General features: G+C 39.0%; 1 protein-coding gene across 2 annotated transcripts in view; it reads right to left on the bottom strand.

Annotated features, from left to right (window-relative positions):
• Positions 1 to 14,400, bottom strand: part of NOX4 (NADPH oxidase 4) — a 112,909-nt gene that overhangs the window by 16,390 nt on the left and 82,119 nt on the right. For both annotated transcript variants that reach the window (XM_032679201.1, XM_032679202.1), the window contains exons 14-16: positions 6,442 to 6,561; positions 2,455 to 2,563; positions 1,831 to 1,899 (exon numbers count right to left, since the gene is read on the bottom strand). In XM_032679201.1, the coding sequence (XP_032535092.1) occupies positions 1,831 to 1,899; positions 2,455 to 2,563; positions 6,442 to 6,561 (298 nt within the window). The remainder of the gene's footprint in view (positions 1 to 1,830; positions 1,900 to 2,454; positions 2,564 to 6,441; positions 6,562 to 14,400) is intronic.

Here is a 14,400-nt window from a genome sequence, read left to right as displayed (position 1 = left end):
CTCTGCAGCTGCTCATTAATTTCCACATTACTTTTAAACCAATTTATTTAAGCCATAAAACAATAACCATGCTTCTATTACTCATTCCCTCACTGCCTTTTAATGCTAAGCTGGAAGAAACACTGCTGATGCAAAAATCATATTTCTGTCTGAAGTAAGCCTTTTTTTTAACTTTGTACAAGTAACTATAAAGATTACTAGGTCTGAAAAAGTAACAAGGGAAATCTTACTTTCTCCCTGAGAGTAGTTTACCAGCTGTTTTGAACTGCTGTAAGAGCAGAAAGTAACTAAAACTGCTCCCCAGATGGAACCAAATCCATTCCAGCAATGCTAACTCACAGCATTTTGATAAGGTGGAATGCCCTCCCATTGCAGGGCATGGCCCTTCCTTGGTTTGCTGTCCTAATGCAACAGAAAGGCAGAGAGAGGTTACATCTTATCTAGGCTCCCACATTCCCTCCTCTGCTGAACAACCTGACACATTGCTCATACCAATGCAAACGCAGAGCTTTGGCCAACTCATCCTCTGTTGGGCTTTTATAGACAGGAGGTATTTGCTGCAGGATGGGCTTGGTTCCCTCTTACCACACAGGCACAGGGCTTCTCTGCAAAGGGAGCATGAAATGAAACTGCCCTATTTTTTGTAGCAATCAGCACTTTGGAGTAACAGCAGTGAACACATCAGCTATATGGCAATGGAGAGTTGAGTTTAATTCCCCCTTGAGAAATTATGAACAGCATTATGATTTATGTCAGCATTGTTCAATAGCCATAAAGAAAAGTGTCTTTAAAGAAAGACTTCAACCAAAAAGCTGATTTAAATAAATTCAGCAGCTGCTTGATCCCTAATATCAGAATACTTTCTTTGAATTGACTATTATTTCAATTTTGCTGTGTCATTGCATTGAAGTCCTGCTTCTGCTTTTAATTTTAAGCTAACAATTACATACCAGCTTCATAAATTAGGTATTTTCAAGCACCCCATTTCAATCGACATATGTTGTCCAGACAGTACATTTGTCATAGTCATAACTACTGTAGCTATCACATCATTTAGACTGTTCCTACCAAAGCTGTGAATGTTATGTTATCTCCATCTGATACCAAGTAGATCAAAATCCTTTGGGTATGGTTTGTCACTGCATTTCTTGTTTAAAAAGTAATTGTTAGGCTTGGTTCTGGGCCCCCTGCAGTCACTGAAAAGCTTCCTGACATAGCAGGGTAAAGACTTATATCTAGGCTTATGTGCTAAATAATGTAAAATGAAGATTGCAAGTGTAAATAGTTACAGGAGATGCCAAGATCTGGGGAATTAGCCCAGCCTGGGGTTTGGTAATACATGACAATTGACAGTTCAGTATAATTTTCAGGCTCATACATCAAGAAACTTTTACCTTCTGTCTATATTTGAGGCAATGAAATAAAAAGCTTTTTAAAATAGCTACTTTCTCTCAAAATATATATGAGAAGATTGAGCTTGCAAGTTCCTAGAACTATTCTGTTTTGATTCCTAGCCCAGAAACAATGCAGATTTCCCATCAAACATTTCCAACTGCCTGGTCTGTGGCCTGGCAGGACCTCTTCCCTAGAAAAGGAATATAGGGATTTCTACCCACACCTAAGCAAGTTAAGGGTGCCAAACCAGATTGTCTTAATGCTATAGGGATAGACTGGCTCTTTTCTCTAGTAATGAATCAGTCATCTGAGTTTATGGCCTCATCTCCTGTTTTTAACATCTGCAGTAATCCCCTTTCTACCTTTGACTGACAGTTTGCATTGCCTATTACTCCAAGGTCTAGTTCAGTTTACAAACAACACTTGGCCACATACCTGTATTCCATCTGTTTGACTGAGGTACAGCTGGATATTAATATAGTCTGGCCGATTCTCCTGCCAAAGCTGGAAGGATGATAAAAACAGCTAGTGAAATAACATTCTTTCTCTTAATCTAAGTGTGAAGTCACTTGTGCCTTCTATGCTGAGGGATATAGGTTTCAGCATCAGTGAAGCAAGCTTTTTAATGGAGAAGATATGATTGCATAGCACTCCTTTGTGAATGTTGCACATCATACTGTGTACAAAATATTGGTTTTGGAAGCTACACAGCTCTTACAATCCACCTGAAATTGCAAATCCCCCTCCCTTCTCGATCTGCCTACCGTCCAATGCCTAAAGGCCACTCAGACTTCCTAGCCTGCATGTGCTTCTTCCATCTTGCAAAGTAGAATGGACACAGATAAGTGCAGTAGTGTGCAATAAAATATTGGTCATAGATACTCAAACTGTTTCATGTAGCTCCAAGAATAAATGGAGCCTGGGCCAGGCAGCCCAAGCAGAACTACCACTGGAGCTCATTTGTTTTGAGCAGGGCTACCATTCTCTATAGCGTGCCAGTTGTGTGGTGTGGACATACCTTGCATTTAAGTTGTCAGTATCCCTCCAAACACCCATTACCTTGTCGTGCAACATACACAGCAGATCTGCAAACCAGCGAAAAGATTCAATGTCCCTGCACACCCAAATGAAGTAGAGTCTTCTGAGCTTGTAGCATTTCCAGCCGTCCCTTGAAAATAAAATGTGTGGGTAATTAAAAATTATCATTTAAAAAGAAACATTAATTAATATGCTTTATGTTCATTAACAGAAACATGAATTTCCATTAAAGGCTAACTGCTAAGTTGTTCTTCAAGCTATGATACATCAGACACTGAATTGACCAATGCAGCCTATTTGAATGATTCTGAGAATATTAAATCTCTAATGCAGAGCTAACAGCCATCATAGATACTGTTTCTACACTAGAAGTTGTTAGCAATACAGATGATTTGGGCAGTAAATATGGATTCATGCATCATCATCAAACTTTTATTTTAAAGAAAAGGAGACATTCTAAGTTCAAGTGTATTATGTCAATTCATTACTAGGTTTATAAAGCGACCCATAAGTGGAAAGTGTTGACAAATGCAATAATGTCAAGACTTAATTCTGCCTTTATATGTGAAAGGCTCTGGTTGATTATAACTAATAATAGTAGCAAAATCACAAAGACCAAATCAAATCAGGGCTTCATTATGTTAGGGGACTGTGTGATATATTACAGACCTTAGGAAATGCTGGTGGGGTAAAGTGCAGCCACAGGCAGATTCTGGCATTGCATTTACAAAAACAGGACTCTTGTGTCAGATTTCTAATTCAATTAAACCACAAATAAGCACAAAGGAAGGATTTGAATGAGCTGGTAAATAAAATAGAAATGAAAAATGACCTGATGATTAAGGAGTTCAAATAAAGCACAAATATTCATGCTGGAGTGCAAAAATGAGAATTGGAAAAAAAGCATCAAACTCAATATTCCCCCCAAAGAAGAAACCACCATCTAAGCAGATATGAACTTTTGTGGACTATGGAAGAATATGTGTTTTGGTATGTTATGTTTCCTATTTTATTGTATAATTTCCCTTATATTGTACCCCAGGTCTCTGGTAAATTCCCTTATTCCTTGTGGCCCTGAACCCTGTTCTCTCACTGGCTGTTTTTTTGCTGCATTGCAGTGTTTTTCCATATATGGTTGTGCCCTCCTCTTAATTTGCATGCTCTGCCTTTGCTCATCCCTAGTTACACTGTTTTTCTAGAATGTTCTCTCCCTACCCTATATAAGGTGAGCACCATTTTAATAAAGAGGTCATTTCACCTTGGACCCTAGAAGTGTGCTGACCCTTTCTCACCTTGCGAGCCGTCATATTCAGGAAGTATTTTCTTAGTTGGCCAACACTGTTTTCTGTTGTTCTAATAACTGAAATGGTCAGTGAATAGATTGTTTCCTCCTTTTCCTCCGAAATAATTTTCAGACATAGCCTGCTCACTTCAAATGCTAGTCCTAGGAGCCAAGCCCTATCAAAAAACTTTCATGATACACCTCACCATACCCATTGTGCATTATTCCAAACTCTAAAGTTGGAATATGTATAATTAGAGGAGTATTAATAGATCTATTTAAGTAATGGTTCCAGTCACTGTCTTGCCTCTTCATACTGCTCCCTGCCCTGAAGAGCAAGGACAGACACATCAGCGGCACTTCAGCAGCGTAGAGAGGCTGAGAACTCACCTTTCATGTAAACTCCCCACAGAGAGTAAAAAAAAAAAAAAAGACTGGGGAGTACAGTGTCTTTCAAGTCCTGATTTCAACTTTTTATTTATAAACTGCTGACCTGTCAAACAAGATTTCCTCCATCTCTTTCTGACTGCCTAGACTAAGACAAGCCCTTAGGAAGGGTCATAATCTGGTCAGATGTGATGAGAACTATAAGCAGTAGGAAGCAAAATAAGTGCCTCTCACCATAAAAAAAAGGACAAAAGAAGAAAAAAATGCAAGGCATTTTGTATTGAGATGCCACAGTTCAGTAACAAAACACCACTCATGGTGATGAAACATTGCAGCTGGACAAAGAGGCTGGACTGCAAGACTTCATGAAACAAGTCAAGCATAGATTTAAAATAGCATCTCAGACACATATGCTTGGTCTACCTCCAGCAGGATATATTATGCAGAAAAGGTGCAATCCCCCATTACAACTCAATCCACATGTATATAATACCTCTTGCATGTTTCTGTGTTACTTCTGCTCAAAATAAAAGCCATTATTTACAGACCCTACTGCATGAAAGCCACTAGCTTTCCTTAAAGTACATTGTATTTTCTTAAAAGAGGGCATAGGGTTCAAGAGATAAGTGGAGGGAAGGGCAGGAGCAGGAATCAAATTATGTACATACAACAGAAACATAATGGAGCAGGAAACAAAAGACCACCTCAACAGGCTTCTGATCTTCCTCAGACACGCATGTCCTTGACATAATAGGACTGGCCTCGCTGTTTTGCAGCGCTGGCATTGTAAGGTGATTTGCATGTTCATACCAATTTCTGCTTCCAAGTCAGGGCAAAGACACAGACAGGCCATCCACTAAAACAGTGCTTTGTTTAAATACAGAGGAGGGAAGTAGACTCAGATTGTTCCTTTTTCCCAGAATGATTCCCCTCTATATTGTATGGTGCACAAGGGGAAGAGTGGCTACAAGGGCAGGTTATGGAATTGGCTCCTTAGAAGCCAATTTATGGTTTTATGCAGATAAACGAACATTGCCAAATCCTTTGGACACTACAATTCTCTGGCAATGACTGTGCAAGTTCCTACATCCTCTGATAACTGGTAGAGGCAAACATCTCGTTACCTGCTGATGGCCCATCATTGTGATCTGTGACATTTTTGCTAAACACTGTCAAGGATAATCTATCACGAGGAAAACAGTAATTTTATTCGCCTGAACTCTAGGCTTTCAGCAAAAACGTACCCTAGTTTTGAGAGGATGATCCAGACACTCTAAAGAAAAGAAAATGAGGAAGCACAAGATGCTCTTTGAGGTCTTTTGCACTATGAGACAGGTGAGGCTAATAACTTGCAGTAGCACTTAGCACTGTCAGGTCCAGCCCAGATTAAGGACATAAGAAGGTTCGCAGTATCTAAATTTACTTCAGCTCACTTTGGAGTTAGAGCTGATCATTGGCATGTTCATCTTGGAACAAATGCTTTAGTTGTGCATTTTAAAGCCCTTGCAAAGCCAGTTAGCCTCTCAGCACCTCAGGGAAGGTTTGCTGCTTTGGTTGGCTGTTTATACCGGGCCTTTGAAACGGGGATGCTTAACCTGTGACTGGAGCTCTTAGCCAATACTCTAACAAATAAAAAGAAATCAATAGCAAACACAAAAGCAAGCCTATTTCACACAGTATAAGATTTGGTGTGAACCATGTTGTCAATGCAACAGAAGAACAAGAGGCAAAAGTTTTGATCTCCATAGAATGTCAAAGGCATTAAATTAAAATAAAATTTTAAAAAGGAGAGAGAAACAAGAAGAAAAAATAAGAAAACGGCATACCTAAAATTTAAACTTTTCAAATGGAGTTAAACATCGGAATACTATCTGAATTCAGGTTGATTCCTTTCTTTTAAAACCTTAAACTTACATATTCACAAAAGTCAAATCAGGAGAGCTGGCACTGCATTTCCAGCAGAAAGACTGTCACAACTGCCTGACTCTCAAAAACTCACAATTATAGTCTGCAGCCTCATCTGAATGGGACTAGGGGAACAAGCCTAGCTGAAGGACTGTGACTACATTAATCACAGGCTAGGCTGGTGGAAGTATACAAAGGCTAGTGACACTGTCCCAGTCGAGGTGCATTACTGGCAAAACTCTGCCACAACTCTTTGGGTTACACAGCCAGTATGAGATAATTTTTGCCCTTCAGGGATATCGCAGTCCTCTAGATCTCTCCAAGGAATCATTTGCTTATGCCAGTGGAAATTTTTTAAGACTCTCAAAGTTTTTCTGACATGCACTGCTACTGTAAATTGGGGGGAAATGGCTTTGAAAGGCCAGCTCACTTACAGCAGTGTGTTGAGTACTGATGCAAATGGTGTAACTCCAATACCTCCAGCCACGCAGAGACTGACCTCGTAGTTCAGGGCTTCCTCAAAGGGACTTCCAAAAGGTCCATCCACATACAGTCTGCATAAAGAGCAAAAAGGACACTTTTAGAGAAAGCTGCTAAAATCAGAGAGAGGAAAAGAAAAGTGAGTTGGAATGAAAACCCTGGAAAGCTTTATGTAGACAGAAATGAATGTACGGGTGGTATGAAAAACTGCTAATAAAATCTCTTGGCCCATTCCATCATTAGACAAGCTATTTTTTAATCAAACAAGTGGAGGTGACTAAATTATGGCTGCCTTTTGTGTCTGGCACTAGATGGCAAAGAAAGTGCTGCACTAGAAACAACAACAACAACTACTTGGTGGGTCTACGCAGGATTGAAAAGAATTTGGCTAGGCCTGCCTGTGAGGTTCATCTTATACAAGTTTTCTGAAGAGGGAGAAAAATTGCCAAATTGTTCCTCTTTCACTCATGCTTCTCATTATTATAACCATTTTGTTCACTTGTTTTCAAAGATTATTTAGGAGACTGTGCATACTCTACATAATGAAAGGGCATAAGCTTCTCCTTTATAACATCAGACAAAGAAATAAAGGCAGAAGAGACTTCTCTTTTCCCAGACAAAGTCTTCCAACCCTCATTTGATTATTTCCTTTTGAGGGCTGGATTTTAGCCATAATTTTAAGTTCTCGGTCTGATCTCGTTTCTTTTAATTTTGTGGTTTGATCCTTGGCATCATCTTACCAGTCAAAACAACATCTTGTTTGGGTGTCTTTGGCCAATATGATCCTTTTTAGGAAATTTTTTCCAGATCTCTGCTATTGCTGACATCTGGATGCCTAATATGTTAGGCTCCTTCTTCAACAATGTCTTAACTGAACACAGATAAGTACCTACTTTCTGAGGGATCTGGAGGGCGATCCTTAACTATGCCCTGTCTTATAAACTCCCTTCTTGGTGTCCTGCCTGAAGAGAAAGGGAGAAGACACTGGCACAGCCACAGACATTATCAGAAGGCACTGGAAATGCTGACAGTAAATTTTTATAAGTAACAAAACTTTATAACTAGGCAATCTGCAACCTAAATATGCTTATTCTCATTTCTGTCTTTATTCTCTACAGAATTCTACAAACCTTCTCTTGGAGAATCTCAAAGGTTTTCACAGACAGGTATGTTAGTTCCAGCATGATGGGAATACTGGAAAAACAAATCCACTCCTTACTTAATACAGATAAATTCTTTTGCAAAATTGGGCCAAGACAAACTTAATTGGCCATGTGTATACAATATAAACAGAACTTTAAGTATCTGCTCATTAAATGTTCCCTGTTACATAATGCTTTATACCACATTTGCTTAGCAAGGGTTTATTTTCCACTAATGAATGATACCACTGCTGGTGCAGAGAGCAGCAGCAGCTGCTTTAAGAGATCTAAATGTTGCACTGTCATTTGACTGAGCAGGTGAAGGAGCATCTATTAGTTAAATAAGCAACAGAGGAAATGTTCAGAAGCAGGTCATTACAGTGAAATAAATCTGGTCCACAGGACATTCTGAAAGAAGTCCACAAATGTTATGGGTCTCAGATGTATATGTAACAGATTTAACCAAGATCAAATTTTGGGATAGCAGAGTATGTCAAAAAGAAAAAAATCAAAACAACTGGATACCAAAGACAGGCAACCGAGGTCCCATGTCATTCCTGGCATACCTCTTATACATGTTATCCTAAGCAGACCGTGCCTAGCTGGTGAAATCTAGAGAATTGCTCCTAAAGGTATGAAGGGCAAAACCACAGGCCTGAGGGAAATTCCTTGCATTTTGGACAAGCAGCACTAACTTTTCTTTGGATACAGAAAGCCAACATTTTGAGTGAAAAACACAAGCAAAAAACATAAAAACAAACTAGCAAAACACATTTTTCGAGAAATGACCACGGTGGATGTGACAATAGTCATATAATGTAGGGGTGCCACTTAGCATAACTGCACTATTTGAGGACTACCTGAAGTATGTATGTTTGATCTCAGAAGGGATTTAGCAATTCCTGGGAAGTCTGAGTGCCACTGAATATCACTGACATGATCAGGAGCTGAAACATGCAAAAACTAGATCTGGTCACCAGAAACTAGTCAAGCACAGTGCACGCCAGAAATTTAAGAAATAACCTGCAATTAAATATGTATTTTGGTCGGATTGCTCCAGTTTGCGGTCCATTAGCCCCATCTGGCCTGCAAAATATTTCTATTTACCCACTCCATCTTCCTCTGAGGGAGTGAGGAGCAGTTGCTTGGATTGCAAATGCAATCAGAAAGCCAAGAACCTCCTGCTGTGTCTGCATGTTCTGTGCATGTCAGCACAGAACAGCCAGAAGTCACTGCTTCCAAGTGTGAGAAAGAGAAATGGGGAAAAAGGTGGAGAAATATTGCTACTGAGTTAACCCACTCCACAAGAATGCTTGAAAAGACTGATTCCAAGGATAACATTATCTCCCTGAAAGATTTTGTTGGATGTCATAAACATGCACCATTTTAATATGGGAATAATTAAAACTAAGATAAATGTGGCCCTGATGCCTTAATGGCAGTGGTCATTTAGGAATTGAACCTTCTTTTATTCAAGTCAGTGAAAGCAAGAAACCTTCTGATGCCATATCAAAAGGCACAGGGTTGAACAGAGTAGCAATTCAGTCATAGACTTCTGCAGAGATTATGCAATTTTTGTTTTCTGTCAACATGTTCCTCTTTTCATTTGGTAGGACTGAAAAGTTTTGCATAAAAGTAGTTCATTATTGCAAATGAAATCTCACAGCACTCAATAAAAAGACAAGTCAAGCCAAGGGGGGTAAGATGACTTTGTTTCCTGAGTTGTGCCCCAGATATATCACACTACTATGCTATGCTCTCCTATCCCCCAGCTTTAATTTAATTAACATGAAGGCAGGGTATGGAATTTTATTAAAAGTTAAGAAATTGACCCTTCAGGCAAACTTATTCAAATAACGAGTTGTTCTTTCCACATGTATTCATTTCCAGACTTAGGAGTGCTCTCACTTATTCTGGCACAACTTCTTAGCTCAGAAACAGAAAGAAAAGCTCTTCAAAACAGAATACATCACAAAAAAATAGCAGAGCACATTATTAAAAAGCATCTTACAGATAGATGGTCAAATATTTTCTATTTAAAGCACATTTCTGTGTTACAGTGGTACCAAAACGGCCCAGCAAGCGCTAAACTAGCTCATTCCAGTGCTGGGCAATCCAACTGCAGTAACATGGGACTGTCCCTAAACTGGGTGACATTGTCTCAGGGACAAAGGTAGCTGTATTGGTTTTGAGACCCAAGTTATTATCTTCCATAAGGAATTGCCCAGTGATGTGTGGAGATACCTGCTCACCCCTCTTGGACTTGGATCTCCATGCTGTGCTTTACTTCAGGGTGTAGGTGCCCTTCTAAAAGTTTAATGCTTACATTGTACTTTACTACCCACCAGTAAATGATGATAACACCATTTTTTTCCAGGCTCTCTGGGACACTTACAGTAAGATATTATCGGGATATTAGTCGAATAACAGATGGATAGGGGAGTTATTTCAAGAAATTGTAGGAATTTTAATTAAAGAAGTATCATTGTTTGCAAGCTGAACAAAATGCTTGGATACAAAGTACTGTATAGAGGACAAAAAGTGAAGTCCTAGTCCGGTTGAAGCTTGTGGCAAAGCTCTACCATTGTCAAAAGAGTAAGGATTTCACCCAGTAGCATGAGATTTTATATCCTTGGTATCAGTCTTACTAAGACCCACATGAAAGTATCTTTGTGTGAGCATACTAAGTTCTTGATACAGTCACGAGACATAGTCAATACAGCTAATGGAGCTGAATCCCTCCCAGTTCCTTATAAAACTCCTACATCATTGACTTCAATAGTTAAACAACCCTCCTACCATGCTTGTTCTTCTCTTTTACTTGTCCTACCAAAACAACAGCTAAGTACTGATGGATACAGCCTGAGAACTCCAAGGAACCGAGTAATGGCTGAAGCAGTTTCCTTATGCTCTTCTGCTGCTGTAACTCTGACTAGAGAGATGCAATCCCCCTCTCTGATAACCCACAATACCAGCCTCCACCCCCACATGACAAATATTCAAAAAGGACTCCATGTTCCACCCACATTTCCCTTCATGCCTGGGAGGGACTCTCTGTAAACATCTGAAGAGCTATTTCATTATCTCTCTTCAAATTCCTTCTTAAGATCCTCTTTCTCTGATAGCTGAAGAAACAGACTACTGATGTGCTCATTGTAGCTTAGTGATATCTGGCTCAGTACTGTCTCACTGTTTCCTGAATTTTGCTGTCTGACTGTATCCATCTCTTGTCTCCTGTTCTCCAGTTTAAGTTGGTTTGTCTCTCTGCTGTGTGACTTTGTCTATCATCATGGCTTCCTGATGCATGATTGTTTCTTCAGGGCACTAAGACAATTGACATCAGCAAAGAATTACTGGAAACCACCCAAATCTAAACCTTGTAGCAGAGACAGTCTTTGATATGGTAGGCCTGTAGACAGCAAAACTGACTACTGCAGGTCCTAGAACATTTTGGAGTCCAAGGCTCAATTCACAGTTCTCAGTAAAAACCTAGCTACAACAAATTATGGGATTTTATTTTTCAAAGAAGTGCAATTATTACCATCAGAGATTTTCAAATATTTTCTGAAGCAAAATCAAGACAGCTACTTCATTTTTTAAGTCAATATATACTTCATGTCATATTTAAGCCTCAATATATGAGTGTAAACTCTGATGCTATTTTTCCAGGGGTTGTGATTACTGACAGCATTTCAGTACCAAAAGCCTTTTACAGAAGAAGAACCACCACTAAACAAAGCACATCATCCTTGGTTCATATGGATTTCCAAAACTACAATGGCTTTCAAGGTTTAAAGATGTCACAAAATGTGACATTTGGCACGTTAGATCAGAGATTCCCATGTGTTCTCCCGAAATTGTGAAGGATGATATTTCCATTAAAGAAATCCGCAGCCCTTAGACAAGTAGACTGCAAAACCCAGTGGGTCCAATTAACTTTACATACTATTTGTGCAAGATTGAAAAGGGTTGTGATTCTAATTTAGGTTTCATTAGGCATTTTCTTCTGATTTTATTAAGCGCCCGAGTTTAATTTCTGATTGATCATTCACATTTTTTCCCTTCAACTTCAAACATATTCCTACAATATGTACCAGAAATTGTAAAGTTTCCTTTTCCCTTCTACAGAAGATGATTTCTTGATCAGTTAGTGAAGCATCCGTTTATAACAACAGATGGCTCCAAACTCTACAGAATCAATTAGCATCAGATTTTCTTCCCATAGAAACATGCCAAACTATGATTTTTAAAATCCTGTAAGAGCCATGGTTTTAGTAATTCTTAATTCTATTTATTTCTCCTTGACTGGGCAAAATAAAACAAAATCACCTTCTTTAGCTCATTATATTCTCGAAGGCCCAGAGATGACCAAATAAGAAATTCCAGTTTTACAACTCTTTAGCAGGAGGAAATAAAGTTGAAGGCATGATGACAAGGGCAAGAAAGTGAAACAGTGGAGCAGGCACACTGCATTTTTATGGATAAGGCTCCTCCTGTAAACCTCTAATTGAGCTACATGGTTTCTGTAAGACACAGTACAGATTCAAAACAAGATACCATAGGAGTAGGCTAGAACATTATAGCAGCAAAAGTTGTACAACAACCTATTGGGAACAGGACTTGTAACAGAGGAGTGAGGAGGATGGTAGAGAACAAGAAAAGAACCTCCTAACTATGAATGAGACATTCAAAAAAGCATGGAGATTGAACTACCACTGATGGCAACAGAAAACAGACTTGCACAGCTGACAGACAACCTTGTAAATGAGGCTCTTCCTTGCTCAAGACTCCTAGAGAAATCTGAAGGCAACTTCTCAGACCAAGTTAATTTTCCTCAGAATTGAATAAAATTATCTAAATATTGCCTAGAATATTTAGATGAACAATATTTCTGATTACTCATTGCTGACTATCACAGGAAAAAGCAACATTTTAGACTATTCATTTACTCCATTAAAAGGTCTATAAAACCACTGTGAGAACTACAATCAAGTATAATTATGTATTGAGGCAACTTTGTTCTCTTAAAGTACATGTACTTTCTGTTCCTTATTCTGGGGTCAATATTCTTAATTAATGTAGTAATTTTTCTCCATGGCAGCCTTTTTATGGTCATTTTTTATAAAATGTTTCCAAAATGTATTCACTTGATTAAAGATCACATAATTTAATTTTATTATAACAAGAAAACCAATTTTAGACTTTTTCCTTACCAATTACAGTTTTTATTTTGTGAAGTGCCTTGCCTCTCTGTAAACTTGTGTCCTACCAATTCTGCCTCAGCTAATAAAGAAAAATAAAGAGTATTTGTGATGACTATTGCAACTAATGACCTGTTGCAACTTGCTTTTTGAAAATTTAGGTTGTTACATGATTAAGTGATAAAATGCTGTAGACCAGCAACCACAATCAGGTTGAATGATTTGACTTTATTTCTCCACAACTCATTCACTGACACAGTAGTTATCTGCCTGTCTCACTGCAAATAGAATTTCTACTTTAGAGTAATCCACTTCTGTATTTGATCTTTGATCTCTTCCAATACTCACAGGAAGCTTTTTGTTGCCTATACCATTCCCTTTGGTGATCATCTCAGAGTTGCCATCTAACACATGGCATGGAAGTAGTGCCAATATTAGCCCTCTTCCGCGCTTGGTAAATTATACTGACTGGGACAGGATATCCCATGTCTCCACATCAGTGTAGTACCTGCAGCATCAGTATCTGTAGAAGCCTAGAAGACAAGGGGGCTATTGTGTACGTTTCAAACACCGCTAGCTGGATAAATAGCTGTGGAGCCAAACAAGGACTGTTGGCAACTACAGCCAAGTATTGTTGATAATAAACACTGTGAGAAAGAACAGAATGTGGCTGGAGAAGGGATCAGACACAGGTAGGGCAGCACTTTTCCGGGACAAACGTCCTTGTTCTGGCTCCTGGAGAAACACACAACACAATTAACCTCCACTACACCTTTGAGCTGGGAAAACAAAAGTTGGCTTCTGCTGACAAATCTGAAGGATGACAAGTGCAGGATTTAAAATCCTAGCTAGGTATCTGCAGAAAAAAATAGGGGAGAAGAGAAGCAGCTGACTGGACTGCTGGAAGATAGAGCTGGCAGCAGATCAATCTGATGACAAGGCCAGGCACATCATGGTTCCCTCCAAAGTCAGCCTGCTCAGGCTCTTTGGACTAGATTAAGAAGAGATGAAGAATTCAAAATGAAGAGAATATGAAGAAAAAACAAAGAAGGACAAATCTCACAGTAAATTCTGCTGGGGGAATGAAGTAGTTAATCCTGCAATAAAATGAGATTGTTAATATATAGCAAACCGAAGCACAAAAATTACTTGAAATGTAATAAAGTCCCAAGAAGAATCTGTCATGTCTCACTGCTGACTCATTTCTGTCTTAAGGCTTACATTGGGTTAAGTAAAGTGACTTTGTCCAGTTACAAGCCCATCTTTTATCTGGAAAACTCTTTCTAGGAAAATGTCTCTCATAGTTACACTTTCTTTACAGAAAGATGTTCTCCGTAAGCGTCACATCCTATACAGGCCAGTGGATGTGCCTATAGGAGTAAGTTTCCTTCAGGGCAGTTTCATGAAGCAGGTAATTACTGTTTGGGGTCTATAAAGAATCTATGCTTGAATTTAGCTGCTAGAAAGCATAGAAAAGACATTATCTAAATATTCCTCTGACAAGAGATCTGCAAGATAGTGATAATTCAACTTCAGATGGCTTCCAGATGTTCACTGATGGTCAGACAAG

This window comes from Chiroxiphia lanceolata, chromosome 2 (assembly GCF_009829145.1).
Source record: "Chiroxiphia lanceolata isolate bChiLan1 chromosome 2, bChiLan1.pri, whole genome shotgun sequence".
NCBI lineage: Eukaryota > Metazoa > Chordata > Aves > Passeriformes > Pipridae > Chiroxiphia > Chiroxiphia lanceolata.
This window is presented reverse-complemented; position numbering and strand designations above follow the sequence as displayed.